Source organism: Semicossyphus pulcher, unplaced genomic scaffold (assembly GCF_022749685.1).
Source record: "Semicossyphus pulcher isolate SPU_LCO1_2020_fin unplaced genomic scaffold, fSemPul1.0.p SCAF_10, whole genome shotgun sequence".
In the NCBI taxonomy this organism is placed as follows: domain Eukaryota; kingdom Metazoa; phylum Chordata; class Actinopteri; order Labriformes; family Labridae; genus Semicossyphus; species Semicossyphus pulcher.
Genome location: NW_027211604.1, coordinates 3,760,423 through 3,774,866, shown reverse-complemented (window position 1 = coordinate 3,774,866; position 14,444 = coordinate 3,760,423). Strand labels below are relative to the sequence as shown.

General features: G+C 42.8%; 2 protein-coding genes across 2 annotated transcripts; both read left to right on the top strand.

Moving 5' to 3' along the window:
* The first annotated feature begins 314 nt into the window (after positions 1-314).
* On the top strand, positions 315-6,068 carry LOC138603147 (uncharacterized). The gene is made up of 4 exons (XM_069674841.1): positions 315-854; positions 1,318-1,523; positions 3,562-3,670; positions 4,226-6,068. The coding sequence occupies exons 1-4, from the start codon at positions 393-395 to the stop codon at positions 4,397-4,399; spliced, it is 951 nt and encodes a 316-aa protein (XP_069530942.1). The 5' UTR covers positions 315-392; the 3' UTR covers positions 4,400-6,068.
* Positions 6,069-6,661: 593 nt separating this feature from the next.
* On the top strand, positions 6,662-14,233 carry LOC138603156 (post-GPI attachment to proteins factor 2-like). Its single transcript, XM_069674853.1, has 6 exons — positions 6,662-6,959; positions 7,523-7,679; positions 7,791-8,037; positions 8,118-8,224; positions 10,824-10,932; positions 11,014-14,233. Exons 2-6 carry the CDS (start codon positions 7,524-7,526, stop codon positions 11,148-11,150), a joined length of 756 nt encoding a protein of 251 aa, XP_069530954.1. The 5' UTR covers positions 6,662-6,959; position 7,523; the 3' UTR covers positions 11,151-14,233.
* Positions 14,234-14,444: the final 211 nt, after the last annotated feature.

Below are 14,444 nucleotides of genomic sequence, written 5' to 3'. Positions count from 1 at the left end.
GCCCACATACACTCAACCACACACATGTACACAATGACAATAGAAAAAATCCCATTTAAGTGGATTTTGTGCATATCTTATAGATATTATTGCGCTTGATAAATATGTTTTTGCACATTTGCATGTGGAACACGACACTTTTCTCAGAACAAAATGAGAAAGAAGAAAAACAACACCAGCAGCGAGGAGTGAGCAGAAAGGTTTGAAGGTCAAACCTCTTATTTCCCTTTCTATCACATGACTCAGAGTTACCTCAGGCCTCCATGAAGAGGAAGTGGGTGTGACTTATCTTTAGTTTGCAGGCGGCAGCTGCTTTCACTTTCACCACAACAAAGGAAACTTTGAATTCTTCTTCTTTGATTTATTACCTATAAATACTTCCTGATCTGAGCATGGAGATACGATACAACGAGAGAAGACACCAGGAACACATCGCAGAAGGACGCCACCTGAAACTGAAGGATTTGACAGATGTAGCCCAAGGTCTGGAAAACCGATATCTCTCCAAAGGGATCCTCACTGCCTCCCCCCAGCCAGAGTTTCGCGTGACTCATCTGAAACATGACACCAACCAAGCTGGATTATGGGGCATCAGGAGGAAGAAGGGCTTCACAAACCCCGGGCCCAGCCCTCTGCTGTGGTGGAGTCTAGTCGTGGGGCCAGAAGAGATCGAGTCAGCTGAGAGGAGGTTCCTGGAGAACACCTACCCAGACAGGACTGAGGAGCAGGTCGGGAGGCAGCAGAGCTTTCTGGAAAAGTTTGCCTCCTCCCCGGCCTTCCAGAGGAGCTCCAGGCTGGGTTCATACCGCATCACACTCTCACTGGAGGAGGTGCTGAAGGCATACAGCGAGCAGGTATCTGGCCCAGGACCACTTTGTACATGTATACATATGTAAATGTAAACATACCAAAATAAAAGCTCAAATGGGTGGCTGGGTGGGAGGTAGGGAGGTAGGTCACTCCTGCCCAACACTGTCAAGACGTGACGAGGACGGCGGTTTCAAGAGCAGCGAGTCTGTAGGAACCATTTGTGTTGAAAACAAAACCAAAGGATTTCATTGAAAATGGCGACACCTGCTGGACATCTGCTGGTGTTGCATCTGTACAGCTTATGATGAATCAGATAGATCCATGATCACCAGAGGGAGATGAGTCCACTTTAAAGATCACATGAAACACTGAGGCAAAATCAAATTCAAGATCAATACATAAATTAAGAGCGGGTTTTAAAGATCATTTACAGAAAGTTTAATGAATGAATTTTCTGCATACAACGAGAACTGACTCGTACAATGAAACCTCTTTTATCGCCTCCAGTTTTGCTCCGGCGCTGCGCCTTCCATGCGAGTGTTGAGGACCGTCCTGTACAAACAGGAAGTGATGTACGTCGTTCTGGTCCACAGCCCAGCCACCACTGAGATGTACTCATACCATCCATTGCTGTCTGACGTCACAGATTATGTCTGCACTTACAAAGATGGCTGCTTCCTGTGGAGGCCGCAGGCCATGTCTGAGACACACAGGTAACTCTGAGGGGAACGCTGATCCTTTGGTTTAAATGTCACCACAAGTTGAATTTTGTAATATTTAAATTAAATCATTTGTTTAGCAGTAATAGAAGTCTTCATGACATCACTTCCTGAAAACTACAGTTCAGTGCAGCTTCTCTTGCCTGGTGTGTTGAACAGAGATGTCTAAACTGTTGTGACCTGTGGGCTTATGGGAAATGGTGTTTATAAAAACCTGCTAAGAATATCTGTGCAACAGAACCTTTCAGATTTTATTGTGATTTCTAAAAATAAAAAATTAACACTTCCCACATTCAAAACAACCATTAGGGCCTGTGTCCACTAATGGCAGCGCCGATCTTCTATACAAAACCAATGAAGCTCAGCGTCTTGTTTTTTGCTTACAGCGCTCTCAGTTGAAATAGTTCAACTCTGGAACGTGTCCGTCAATGTCACTTCTGTCTCACGACCAATCAAAATCAAGAAGGGGCAGGACTTCCCATATCAACTTTGTCAACAACAATGGTAGAGGAGATTAATCCCCTCACTTTTTTTCCACGTGTAGAGCTGCTGCTAACGCCAGGACACGATTCCTGTCCGTCGTTTTTTGTGTTTTCTTTGTGAAATTTACAGACAAACAGAACAATTTAAAACAGACATAAGAGTCAATACAACTTTCATCAGCGAGCAACAGTTAACTACACAAAAGTCATATCCAACTCAAATATTGTTTGTGTTTATTAAGTACACCAATTTTATCTGATTCACCTGAACTACTGAAACATCACCAACAACACAGTCAACTAAATTCTGATCATTTAGCTGTTATGTCCCAGGTGGCATTATTATCCATCCGTCCTATATGTAAGGAAATGTAAAAAACACAAGACAACAAGATTAGGTCAGAACCTGGTAGGCCTACGTGCTGACCACTTCAGGTCAATGTGCACTTTTGTGGGCAACACTGGAATCGTGGCGTGTGCGTGGCGTGTGCGTAGCGTGTGTTTGTGGCGGCTGCGTGGCGTGCGCGTGACGTGTTCATTTTCATTTTAAATGCATGAAAACAGGTGAGAGTCGTCACGCGCGCCGGAAATGCAGAGAGTAGGAGGCTCGCCTAATTTTACCGCAAGCCGTCTCTCTGACAGCAATATTAACATCTCTTAAAAGTCACAGGCATGGAGAGTAAAATAGGTCAATACTTCCGGTATGCTTTTTCAAAGTAAAAGCCCGATCTGGAATTCTGACTCCCCTCGTTTGTACATGCTTTTATTTTGAAGTGTTTCCTGGGCTGCTGTTGTTTATTTTTACATTATCTGTAACTTTTCCAGGAAGTTATTTGATGGATAAAGTCACTCACAGGCTCCTTATTGCGGTTCCTTTTTAATCTTCTTTGAAATAAAAACGTAGTCATAAATCTCCCGCAGGCCTTAAGTGTAAATATTAGTAAATAACATCGTGTTACAGACGTAACTTGGGTGCGATCCGTCCATCTCCCCCTCGCTCACTCTCCATCTCTCCGTTTCGGCACATACGGTTGTTTTCGCTGTGCGCAAGGTCCCGTTTTTAATATTTCTGTTAAGACCAACCTACAGAAACCTTTAAAACAAAGACCAGAAACTACCCCTGGATATGCACGCTGCAGATATGGTGAGCACAGCAGACGAACAGCGGAGGAGCAGTCCAGCCTCCTCCCCGAACAAAGTATCAAGAGCCATGTAGACAGAGAGTTGCGTCAGTGGAGGTTCAATATGCTCCATGATCCGTCATTTCGTGTTGCAACTCTCTCTGTCTATGGCTCTAAATGTACCGTCACTCACTCTCTCAGTCAGTCAGTCAGTCAGTCACATACAGACACATGTGTAGGGCTGACCTGGCAGTCAGACAAAAACAAAAACAGTAAAGAAAAACAAAAAAAACGCTTTGTTGAGTTGTGGTGTTCCTCAAGGCTCCATTCTTAGCCCTCTTTTGTTTAATACGTTTTATAGCTGCCATAGATTAGTTGAAATACATGCAATTTCTATGTTATTTAATTTAATTGTTTTCTATTTGTCAGCTATAATTTGGTCCAGAAAGATGATGAAAAACAGATGGAGGCGAGGATGGTGTGTAACCAGTTCTATGTCTGGGAACATGTCGCCGTCGCCCTGCATGTGGATGACCAGGTACCTTCACTGCTTGTCCTTCACTGAATATAATGCTGTTATGTTGAAAGGTCAACTGCAGCTCTTTGTTTCTTTCGGTGGCCCCAAAGGTCAAAACACAACAATATTTCAAAAACACAACATTAAAGAAAACGTGACATTTTACATTGTTTTGTTGTTTAATGAGATTTGTTTGTGTTTTGGCCTTTAGGGCCACTGTTATTCCTTCTATCCGTCAACCCTCCTTTAAATCCCTCCACTTTACAGAGCTGACCGATTTTATCTGCCATTGTGACATGACGCAATAGTTTCTCTTGTCAAAACACAACCAAACATCAAAATGTGGATTTATTTCTGTAAATCAGGGGGATTAAATTGTCTTCTGAATGTACAGCAGTCCTGCATCCTAAACTCTTTAACACTGTGAATTCTAGTTTCTGTATTATACTGTTATACGATGATAATGGTAATCTGAGTTAGCATGGAGCATGGCAGCTAACAATCCAGCCCTGTCCAGCATTCTAAGACCAAAAAGTTGTTCTGCTGGTCATGTTCAGCTGTACTTTTCTGTTTCAGGTGTTGAACTTTAATGTGAACCGACTGAGAGAGAAGCTGACGTTCTGTGAGAAAGGGAAGCCCATATTAAATCGTAACAGACCTTTTGATAACTTTACAAAAGCAGAAAAGTTTGTGAAAAGATTGTGGCCTGACTCTCCTTCACCACTAGAGAGAGCTGAAGACCTACATTAAGAGTTTTACAAAACACAGCAGAGACTTAAATCAGAGTGTTTATAAAGTTGAATTGAGACAGTAAAAGGTAAATGTAGCAGTATGCGAACAGTATGGAGGACATGCTCCTCCTGACATCCTGCCTTTAACTATATGTGCTTAAAGATAATATCAAGTAAAAATACTGAATAATGTCTTCGGGAGTGGACAGTAGACCTCTGTAGGTCAGTAGGAACAGGAGACCTCTGCAGCTGAGCAGGAACGGGAGGCCTCTGCAGCTGAGCAGGAACAGGAGACCTCTGCAGCTCAGCAGGAACAGAAGACCTCTGCAGCTGAGCAGGAACAGGAGGCCTCTGCAGCTCAGCAGGAACAGGAGGCCTCTGTAGGTCAGCAGGAACAGGATTCCTCTGCAGCTGAGCAGGAACAGGAGGCCTTTGCAGCTCAGCAGGAACAGGAGGCCTCTGTAGGTCAGCAGGAACAGGAGGCCTCTGCAGCTGAGTAGGAACAGGAGACCTCTGCAGCTGAGCAGGAACAGGAGACCTCTGCAGCTGAGTAGGAACAGGAGACCTCTGCAGCTGAGCAGGAACAGGAGACCTCTGCAGCTGAGCAGGAACAGGAGGCCTCTGTAGGTCAGCAGGAACAGGAGGCCTCTGCAGCTGAGTAGGAACAGGAGACCTCTGCAGCTGAGCAGGAACAGGAGACCTCTGCAGCTGAGTAGGAACAGGAGACCTCTGCAGCTGAGCAGGAACAGGAGACCTCTGCAGCTGAGCAGGAACAGGAGACCTCTGCAGCTGAGCAGGAACAGGAGACCTCTGCAGGTCAGCAGGAACAGGAGACCTCACAGGTATCGGCTGGGCCACCAACTCAGCTCGGGGGGATAATTGGGGATCTGATAAGGCTGGTGGCTCTGTGGTGCTAGTCAGTGACATTGGTAGCTATGATGAGCTTTTGGGTAGGAAAAAAACATCCTTCAACTTTTAGTTATATATTATTTCATTGTGATTGGTGTGGGTTTCTTCTTTCCTGTATAACATGAAAAGATGCACTGAGACCAACTATTGAACATAAAGAACAGATCCTTGTAAGTAAAACATTTGTTCTGCTGTGGGGAGAGCCCAACCCTGTGAGGAATCACAACTTCATGGGAACTCAACCGGCGCAAGAATCTCATCTGCTTTCCACCTCTGGTCCTATGTAACCTGTCTTGTCTAGGAAAGCTCATATTGCCTTTTGTCCCTCTATAACAGACGTGTACCAGAAAGTGTTATTTCTGGCCTTTGTTGACCTCAATCAGAGGGTGCAGCCCTAACCAAGGTATAAAGGCAGAGCAGTTCTCAATCTGTGTGCATTTTATCAATCAACTTGCTGTTTTTACGATGTCTTGCACTGAAAATGTTACATCAGTTACTGTTTTTCAGTGAGTACAATCAGGGAAATGTAATGAAAGCAGAAAATGTACTATTATATATTCTATCATTAGATGATTATTCCTCTATGCAATTTTATTTATTGTGTGTGTGTTTTTTTAGTGTTATTAATCTTGTGTCTGTAAAAGCAAAATTCCTGTACATCCCATTACATTTTCAAAGCAGAAACTTGACTTCCTGTCCAACTCAAAATTCTACTACTGTTGTGTGAAGTCTGTTTCTTGGTAGCCTACTAGTAATACAATATGATTATTTAAGACAACTGAGACGAACAAGAGAGTATTTATTTATTCATCAACACCTCACAATTTACTTTCCACCACCCTTTGCAATTTCCAACGGTTCAAGTATGGATTAACATGGACTTTTATTCTGAAGGTTGTTTTGAACGGAAGCAGTTAACCATACCTTGCATTCAAATGGTGTCGGAGTAATCGGAATTATAAGTTTTCGACTGGGGTATGTCACGCCAGGGCTTCCTTATAGTCGGAACAAGAACTCGAGAAGTCGGAGAAAATATCTTGTGACTTCAGTTTATGCAGAAACATGGCAGATCAGAGAACACTGCTGAATTGACGGTCATAAACTTTGTATTAACTTAGCCATATTGTACCATTTGTTTGCTCATTTGTAACTTCAATATATATTTGCGTTGAAAGCATTAGTTTCTGTCACTTAAATTAAATTAGATTAGAACACATTTTATTTCAAGAATCTATACTGTCTTCATATTTCGATTTAAACCTTGTAAACACAATTTTGAAAATTGGAACGTTCCAACTCGAAAAGGGGGGCTTCCGAGTGCACGTGAATGCAGCATTATTTCAGCTAGCCTGATGCCGGTTGAAGTCCGCCGCCCTATTCGGTAGAAAATCAATAAAATACCGGTAAAAAGCATGTCAGTGAGTAATTAAAGGATATGAGCTGCTGTGGAGAGGTATACATTCAGCGTAGAAACGGTTTACTAGATTAAAAGCAACATTTAGCGCACGAGTAAATTGAAGTTCACAGCTAACGTTAGCTAACTATGTCCTGTTACCTGAGTAGCTTCCGAAGTTAACCTGAGCTAACAGGATTAGATTAACACAGAGTTAAGGGGGATTGATGACTGTGAAGCGGAGTACCGGGTCCAGCCAGCCTGGAGAGCTTTAAAGGTGAGTGTTTTTAAGCTATAGCAAGATGCATATGCTTCTGTTTAAAGCTAACTGCTAGCATGCACGGTGTAGAGGGACGACAGGTCCTTAACGTCACTTTATAACCTGTATATGTAAATATAGGCGCCTGTTGCATCGCAACAGGCACTTAAGATTTCTAACACAACTAGGATTTAAATCAAGCCGAATTATCCACAGAGGCTTCCTCCTCTCTGGTACAGAACAGGCAGAGTAATTAAAACTGTGAAAACACTGAATAGAGCAGCTTCATGTTGAAAATCCGTGTTTCTCCAATGCTGCTTAGTGACGTTATTTGACGTTATTTCAGACCGTAATTACTGGTATATAATAGCTTTGTATATTCAGCATTGGTGTGCTTGATGTTGACATATAGGTACAAAATAATTTAATTGCAGACATTTAAACTAAGTTTGAAGTCCAGCAGAAACACAATTAGTAGATTAACTCCTGTAAGATGTCCCAGTCAGTGTGTAACTGAAACACATCTAAGGGCTCAGTATCATTCAATGGTTTTAAATCTTTTCACTGTGGTGTTTGTTCAGGATGCTCCAGGGGCCGCACAGCAGCCGGCCCCTCATCCGGCTCCCCTTCACCAGCTTCGCTGTGGGGACAGTCCTGCTCCCCCTGACCGGCCTCATCGCCTGCCTCTTCGTTTCACTCATTTACCACTTTGAAGACTCGACATTTACACACTGCCGAGTGAGTTAAGCTGAGACATGAAACTCTCAGAGAAGTGAAGTGTCAGAGGAAAAATACAAAACAAAAGGAAAGGAAATTGAGTAATTGTCTCTCTCTGTCCTCATTAACCAGGTATCAAACTACCTCCCGTCCATCAGCGCCGCCATCAGCCTGCTACCGGAGCGCTACATCTGGCGCTGCTGCATCGGCCTGCACTCAGCGCCGCGCTACCTGGTGTCTGTAGCCTACTTCAGCTTCTACCGTAGCCGCTTCGAAAAGTGGCCAGAGCTGCTGCTGAGCGGGCTGGCTCTCCTCTGCAGCCTGGCAGAAAACACTGGCCTGCTGCTTCTCACATACGTGTCGTCCACAGAAACTTACAGTGAGTACCACCGCCGCTGTCTGTACTGTCTGAAGTGTCTGACCAGCTGTTAAAGGTTAACGAGCTGTTTGTGTCCGCAGGTGTTCATAAAAACGGTTTCATCGTGTTCATCGGCAGCTCGGTGGCGCACATGCTCATTACCTGCAGACTGTGGCACGTGATCAGGAAACACTACGTGAACCCAGAGGTAAACAAACAGCTGCCTGCCTGAACGTCAAATTGAATAGTGCAGCGAATTATGAAGAGAAGTTACAAGTTTCCCTTCCTAAATCTCCAATCCTCAAAAATACAGTTTTTTGATACAGAAAATACAGTTACAGCATTTGCGAGTGTTCACCTGCAGGAGATGCTACAGAGCCACAAGTCCATCAACACACATCAGGTCCCTGAATCCAGATTAATTCAGAGAAACTGATTGACTGGAGGTTCTGGTGGTCCTTAAGGAGGAGTTAAGAATCCTTGAGAAGGTTTCGTATAGTCTTTGGGGAGATTTTGGCGCTCGTGGAGTTCTTAAGAGGTGTTAGGGTTCTTGAGAAGGTTAACAGGAGGTTGAAGAGCTTGAAAATGGCTCTAGGAATGTTTCAGGAGGTTCTACCGATCCTTGAAGAAATTTGTCTCGACTTCCAGGAGGTTCTAAGAGGTTTTTCGGAGGTTAAATGCATATTTCAGAAGGTGCTTGTTGACTTTGAAGCGGTTCTGTAAGTGTAACAGGAAGGTTACGAGGTGTCTAATGAGGTTTACTGGACCTTAAAAATATTCTATTGTAGGGTGAGTCAGTTGAACGGTTTTGGGGACCTTATGAGGAATTTGGTGGTTTTCGAGGAGGTTGTACAGGCTTGAAAATGGCTGTAGGAATGTTTCATGATGTTCTAAGGGTTCTTGAGAAGGTTGAATTGATAACTCAGGAGGTGTCTCTTCAGGGGTTGAAGGAGTTCTGAAGATCGTGAGGTGTTCAATGAGGACATTCAAATGGTTCTAGACGAGGCTCAATTGGTTTTCAGCGAGGTTTAAGAGCTTGGAAATGTCTCCAGTAATGTTTCAAAGTTCTATGGATCCTTGATTCATTTTGTACCTAAGGAACTTCTAAGGGCTCTGAAGGAGGTTTACTTTAAATTTCAGGTGGTGCCTGTGTTCTTTTCAGAGGTTGAAGGAGTTCTGAACACATGAGGTATTAGCTGGCGGTACTAAAGGTTCTAGAGGAGGTGAAATTGGTTTTCAAGGAGGTTTAAGAGCTTGATTGTTTCACAAGTTCCACTGATCTTTGAAGAGATTTAGTTTGTACCTAAGGGGCTTCTAAGGGTTCTTAAGGAGGTTGAATTGATATTTTCGGGGTGCTATGGTCATGGAGTGTTTGATGAGGGGGTTAACAAGCTTGAAAATTCCTCCAGGAATGTTTCAGTAGGTTCTAGGGATCCTTGAGGAGATTTATTTTGTCCTTCAGGAAGTTTAAAGAGTTCCTGAGGAGAGAAAAAAAAAGTGTTTTTAAGAATGTGGTCTTTGGAGTGATTTAAAGAGTTCTAAAGGAAAATCTTCAGGTTTTAGTGCCAGCATAGGTTTTAGGAGTTCTAGAGGAAGATCAACAGATGTTGATATTTCTATGTCCTTGAGAACAATCTTGAGGTCATTGAGGTGGTGTCATGAAATGTCAAATCAGTCTCTTTGCACATACAGCCAAAGATGTTTTTAAATCACCATGAAGAAAAGTCCGTGTGGACAGCAGGTCACTGACATCGCTTTGATACCTTTTCAGGATCATGTTTCCAGGTGTTCGGCTGAAGCTGGAACAGATGAAGAAGTTCTGCATTAAACTCTGTCTGAACTTTATTTTGGTGTTTCCTGTTTCAGTGACGGTTCAGTTTCCAGGAAAGCCGAGGACTCATTTTAATATTTAAAGTTCTCCGCAGGGTTTCCACACATCCAGGACAACCTGGAACTATTTAAGTCTTTACACTTCTGCTTTTTCACTCTCTTTATTTAAAGTCTCATATGAGGAAACTCGTACACTGTTATTTAAGACTGCATGATTATAATCACCATCATTTATTTTATGGATTTCCTTTTTGTACTTTCACATTTAAATAAACAGAGCAACGCTTTCAGTAGCATTTTGTGCTACATTCAGGCTCGTGTACAAAATAAATTTAACAAGGTTCTTGGTGCATCATGGGTAATTTCAGTGTGTGTTTGGCAGTTGGGTGCTGCTTTGCGGCGCAGACGCAAGTTTCATGACCTCTCTGCTGATCATTGTTTCTCCTTCACATCACTTAAACCTGAAACGCCTCCAAACAAGCGCTGACGAGCCGCTTCAGGGAACCAGCTCTTCGTCTTCTGTTCAGACGTCTGACTTTAGTTTCTCTGACCGTCTCTGTTGTTTACTCTTCCTCTCTAAACTGCTGCTGAGAGGTCACGCTCATCACATGACACGCCAGCTCCCCCAGAAGTGAAGCCCAAAGCTCTCCATCGCCCCCTGGGGGAGGGGCTGGTAGTTTAGGTAGCGCTTGATTTCATCTGCAGCAGAGTTTTCTACGGGCGGAGCGTTTTAAACGTCAATATGAGCGTCAGTCATGATTATTTCATCGTGAGAAGAGAAAATCATGTTCGTGATTAATATTCGATGAATTGTGCAGCTCTAATGTTATTTTCAGGTTTTAAATGAAGATGCATCAAGATGTAAACATGCCGGAGTTAGCAGGAATGCTAATGTACATCCCGACTGCCATGATCACAGCAGACCAGTTTCTGTGCTTCTCTTTGATGTTGTATTAAAATCTCTGTGTCCGTCTCAGGAAGTGACATCATACCGCTGGAAGCTGCGTCTCTTCCTGTTTAACATCAGCTGTTGTGTAGCTGCTGCTTACTTCTTCAGACGCCACAACAAGTTCTGCGAGGCGGGAGGTGAGTGTCTGACCCCTCTGATGGTTTTCAGGGTGATCTTCCTCAGGTAGTCACTTCCTGTCTGTCCTCTCCTCTCTGCAGTCTACACGCTGTTCGCCCTCTGTGAGTACCTGGTGGTCTTCTCCAACATGGCCTTCCACATGACGGCCTTCTGGGACTTTGGGAGCAAAGAGGTGATCGTTTCCACGGCCCTTGACGACAAGAGATACTTACCTTAAAGACAGGTGACGAGAAACACTCCAATGGGACGCCTGGACTTTTTAACACTATGTGAAGACATGAAGGCGTCATGGACATTATATGAGAGCTGATATTGATGCCTTCTGTCCTCTTTATCATTCCAACATCACTTGTGTGCTTCAGCAGTGATAGCGCAACGATTTTTAACCATACAAGAAAGAAATACCTCTAAAAGTTTTATTATTTAAAGGGAAATATATTTTTAAACCTGGGCCTTATTTCTTTTTTTACATATTTAGGCTCTAAATGACTCACAGGTACAAACAGTGTGTGAGCGTCTCCAGTAGATGTGTTCATCCTGCAGCAGTGAAACAGGCTGTAATGGCTGCAACATAATCCTTGATGGGTCAAAGGTCGTCCACTAAAAGTTCTTGTTGTTTCCACTGACAGGCTCAGATTGTTATTCTAAGTGTGTGACAACATGACAGAAAGGATTCCTACAGAGATAGACCTTTTTGTTACAGAGGAAGATGATTGTTTTAACCACAGACAGACGTTACATCGCTCTCTGCACACACACCAGACTCCATTCAGAAAAACACTGATTTAAGCTCACAGAACAGGAGCTGCTGTTTCACTGCTGCCTCAATCGGTTAGTTCGAATGTGTAATTCAGTATTACACAAACGTTGTGTTGGACCTGAACCAGTTTAAACTCCAAAGTCAGGCAGTAATCTTCAGCCTGTTTCACTGCTGCAGGCTGAACACATCTACTGGAGACATTTAAAACCTGATGTACCAATTAGTCATTTAGACCCCAAAATCTGGAAAATTACATCAGCTCTACTTTTTATAAACTCGTGATTCAAGGGCGACTGAGCTAGCCAAAGCATTAGCTGCTAACTTAGCCTTTGCTAACACCTTAACCCTCTCCGGCTTCACCCTTTCCTCCAATATGGTCACTTCTGGCTGCAAAAAACAAGATGGCGACGCCCAAAATCACAACCCTGACGCTTCAGAACAGCAGCTAACAAATACATCTCTTACATTCAGTCTGAGGTTATGACCCAAATCGACAGCTTCCCTGTTTGCACTCTTTATGCTAAGCTAAGCTAGCAGGCTACTTTTAAATTTATGAGAGACGTTTTTCAGGCTGCAGTGGAGCATTTTAATCGATTAAAAAATGAAAGTAAATCAAAAGAAAACTGCAGACAGCAGCTGATTGCTGAGAGTCGATTCTTCTCTTTCACTTCCTCGTTGTGATTAAATCTGACACACAGTGATGTCACAGCTCCCGTTAAAACGAACCTGCTGGTTTCTGTCTGACGGCTCTGAACGCTCCTCCTGTGGTGACGAGCAGCAGCTTCACTCCACACACAGAGGAGGTCATTCACTCTGTCAGCGTCGTGTGATTGTTACTCATCGTCGCTTAACTGGATCCACATGTTGGCTGCTCGCTGTGACATCCTGACAGAAAGCACTCGGGCACATCTGCAGACCTTTTGTTCAGGTTATAAACATCTGCTGGCAGCTCAGAGGCGCTAATGTTCGAGCTAAACAAGAGTGTTAACTGACAGCTTGACTGCTGAAAAACACCAGTCCCTGCTGTGGTTAGACATTAACTAATAGTGCACAGGTTATTAGAAGTTAAAAATCTCCCATAAATAATATCACTGTATTTATTTATTGTCCAGGAGGAGATCCATCAACAAAACTAAAGCAAGGAAAGTTTTTCATCAACAAATATAAGTTATACAACAAAGTGGATGCAAACTTTTATCCAATGAGTCACATTGCAGCTCCTGATTGGTCCGGCAGTTTCCTCCAGCAGCCAATAAAATCTCTTGTTCAGAAGTTGATTGATCTGTCGGACGGCTTTAACGTTGTGTCTCTGTCAGTGAAGTTATCAGATGATTTATAGAATAATTTATCTAAAATCAAGTTTATTAGGAAGCAGCAGCAAAACAGCAAACACACGTATGCTAAGCTAAGCTAATGTAACGTTCATCAGGTGCTGGAGAGAACAGTCGGCCATCTTTTGCATCTTCTTCGACTCTAAATCTCTCTGTCTCTTCTCCATAAAGAACGGCAAAACGAAGTATAAAGCCGTTTTTATGTATGTTCTGTTTTTATCATAAAACATTTATGATTGTCGTCCGGCCAAAATGAGTCGACAGAATCCAGTTCATTCAGGTAACTCGGGCTGTACTGAGGCGACAAACACTGGAGGAGAGTTTATCTGGAGACTTCTACGAGGCCGAACACATTAGAACGTTTTTAATTCAAAGTCACTGCTTATAAAACACTTCCTGCTTGTGTTTCATGATAAATTAATGTGAAGATTTCTGTTGTGAAACAACTACAGGAAATGATAAAAATGTTTGGCTAATTAGCAGGTTTAAATTAAAGTTAATTTTAGGAATTTTCATTTTTTGTGTGTACAAAACAAAAAATGTGGCTAGTAAAACTTTACAGACCCTGTCTGATAAGTTTTCCTGTTACAGTTAAAGTTTGTCCTGCGGGGGGTGCTGGAGGACGCATCATTATGATTCCAAAATCCAAAGACTTCTACTTGTACGGTGGCCTTTTTAGGACATCTCAGACTCTTCTGTCACTTTCAGCAGCCTTTGCGGGAACACTCAACTTAAAGCACAATGTGGGTTATTGCAATTACATGCTAATGTTAGCATGTTAGCACCCCTGTAGTGTGGATATCAAGATGCTTGCATTCTAATGATTAGCATTAAGTGTTTTCCAAGTGTTCAGCTAACATGCTAACATTTTGCCTTCTTGTATAAACTAAAAAATAATGAGACGTGTTTCCAGATCGTTCCGAGTCGTTGGATGTTCAGGAAGACGTTTTGTGTTTTTGTGCCTGTTTGATGCTCTTTCAGCACTCGGTAATAAACAACACATTGAAAAACTACATTTCCCAACATCTTTCTTCCTGTTTTTCACTCAGCAAGTCGGCTACATTTTTGTGTCAGGACAGGAAAGATTCAGATCTTTAATTCAAGTCAAAGTACTTCGACAAGCATTTAAGATGTTACGCGTGATTTCTGAAAACACAACTCAAGAAAGATCACAAAAAATCACTTCTACCATGATCAAAGTCATGAAAGCTGCCGTGCACTGTAACACACATTCTGATATGGTGCAGTAGAAGTAAAACTGGCACAAAAAAATCCTCTGACATCACTGGATGAGGTGAGGTGCATGCTGGGATACTTTCTTCCTGTCTCAGAACAGAACGCTGACTGTGTTTTAACAAACATGGAGACAGAAAGAAAAGAAATCAGCAGGAGACGAAGGACAGGAAGAGGAAGTGGCTCC

Excerpts from the sequence above, each read along its gene's own strand:
- LOC138603147 (XM_069674841.1), top strand. The coding sequence starts at position 393 with ATGGAGATACGATACAACGAGAGAAGACACCAGGAACACATCGCAGAA. Across the intron at positions 1,524-3,561 it reads GCCATGTCTGAGACACACAG|CTATAATTTGGTCCAGAAAG; the intron begins GTAACTCTGAGG and ends TCTATTTGTCAG. Across the intron at positions 3,671-4,225 it reads CCCTGCATGTGGATGACCAG|GTGTTGAACTTTAATGTGAA; the intron begins GTACCTTCACTG and ends TTTCTGTTTCAG.
- LOC138603156 (XM_069674853.1), top strand. The coding sequence starts at position 7,524 with ATGCTCCAGGGGCCGCACAGCAGCCGGCCCCTCATCCGGCTCCCCTTC. Across the intron at positions 8,225-10,823 it reads AACACTACGTGAACCCAGAG|GAAGTGACATCATACCGCTG; the intron begins GTAAACAAACAG and ends TGTCCGTCTCAG. Across the intron at positions 10,933-11,013 it reads CAAGTTCTGCGAGGCGGGAG|TCTACACGCTGTTCGCCCTC; the intron begins GTGAGTGTCTGA and ends TCCTCTCTGCAG.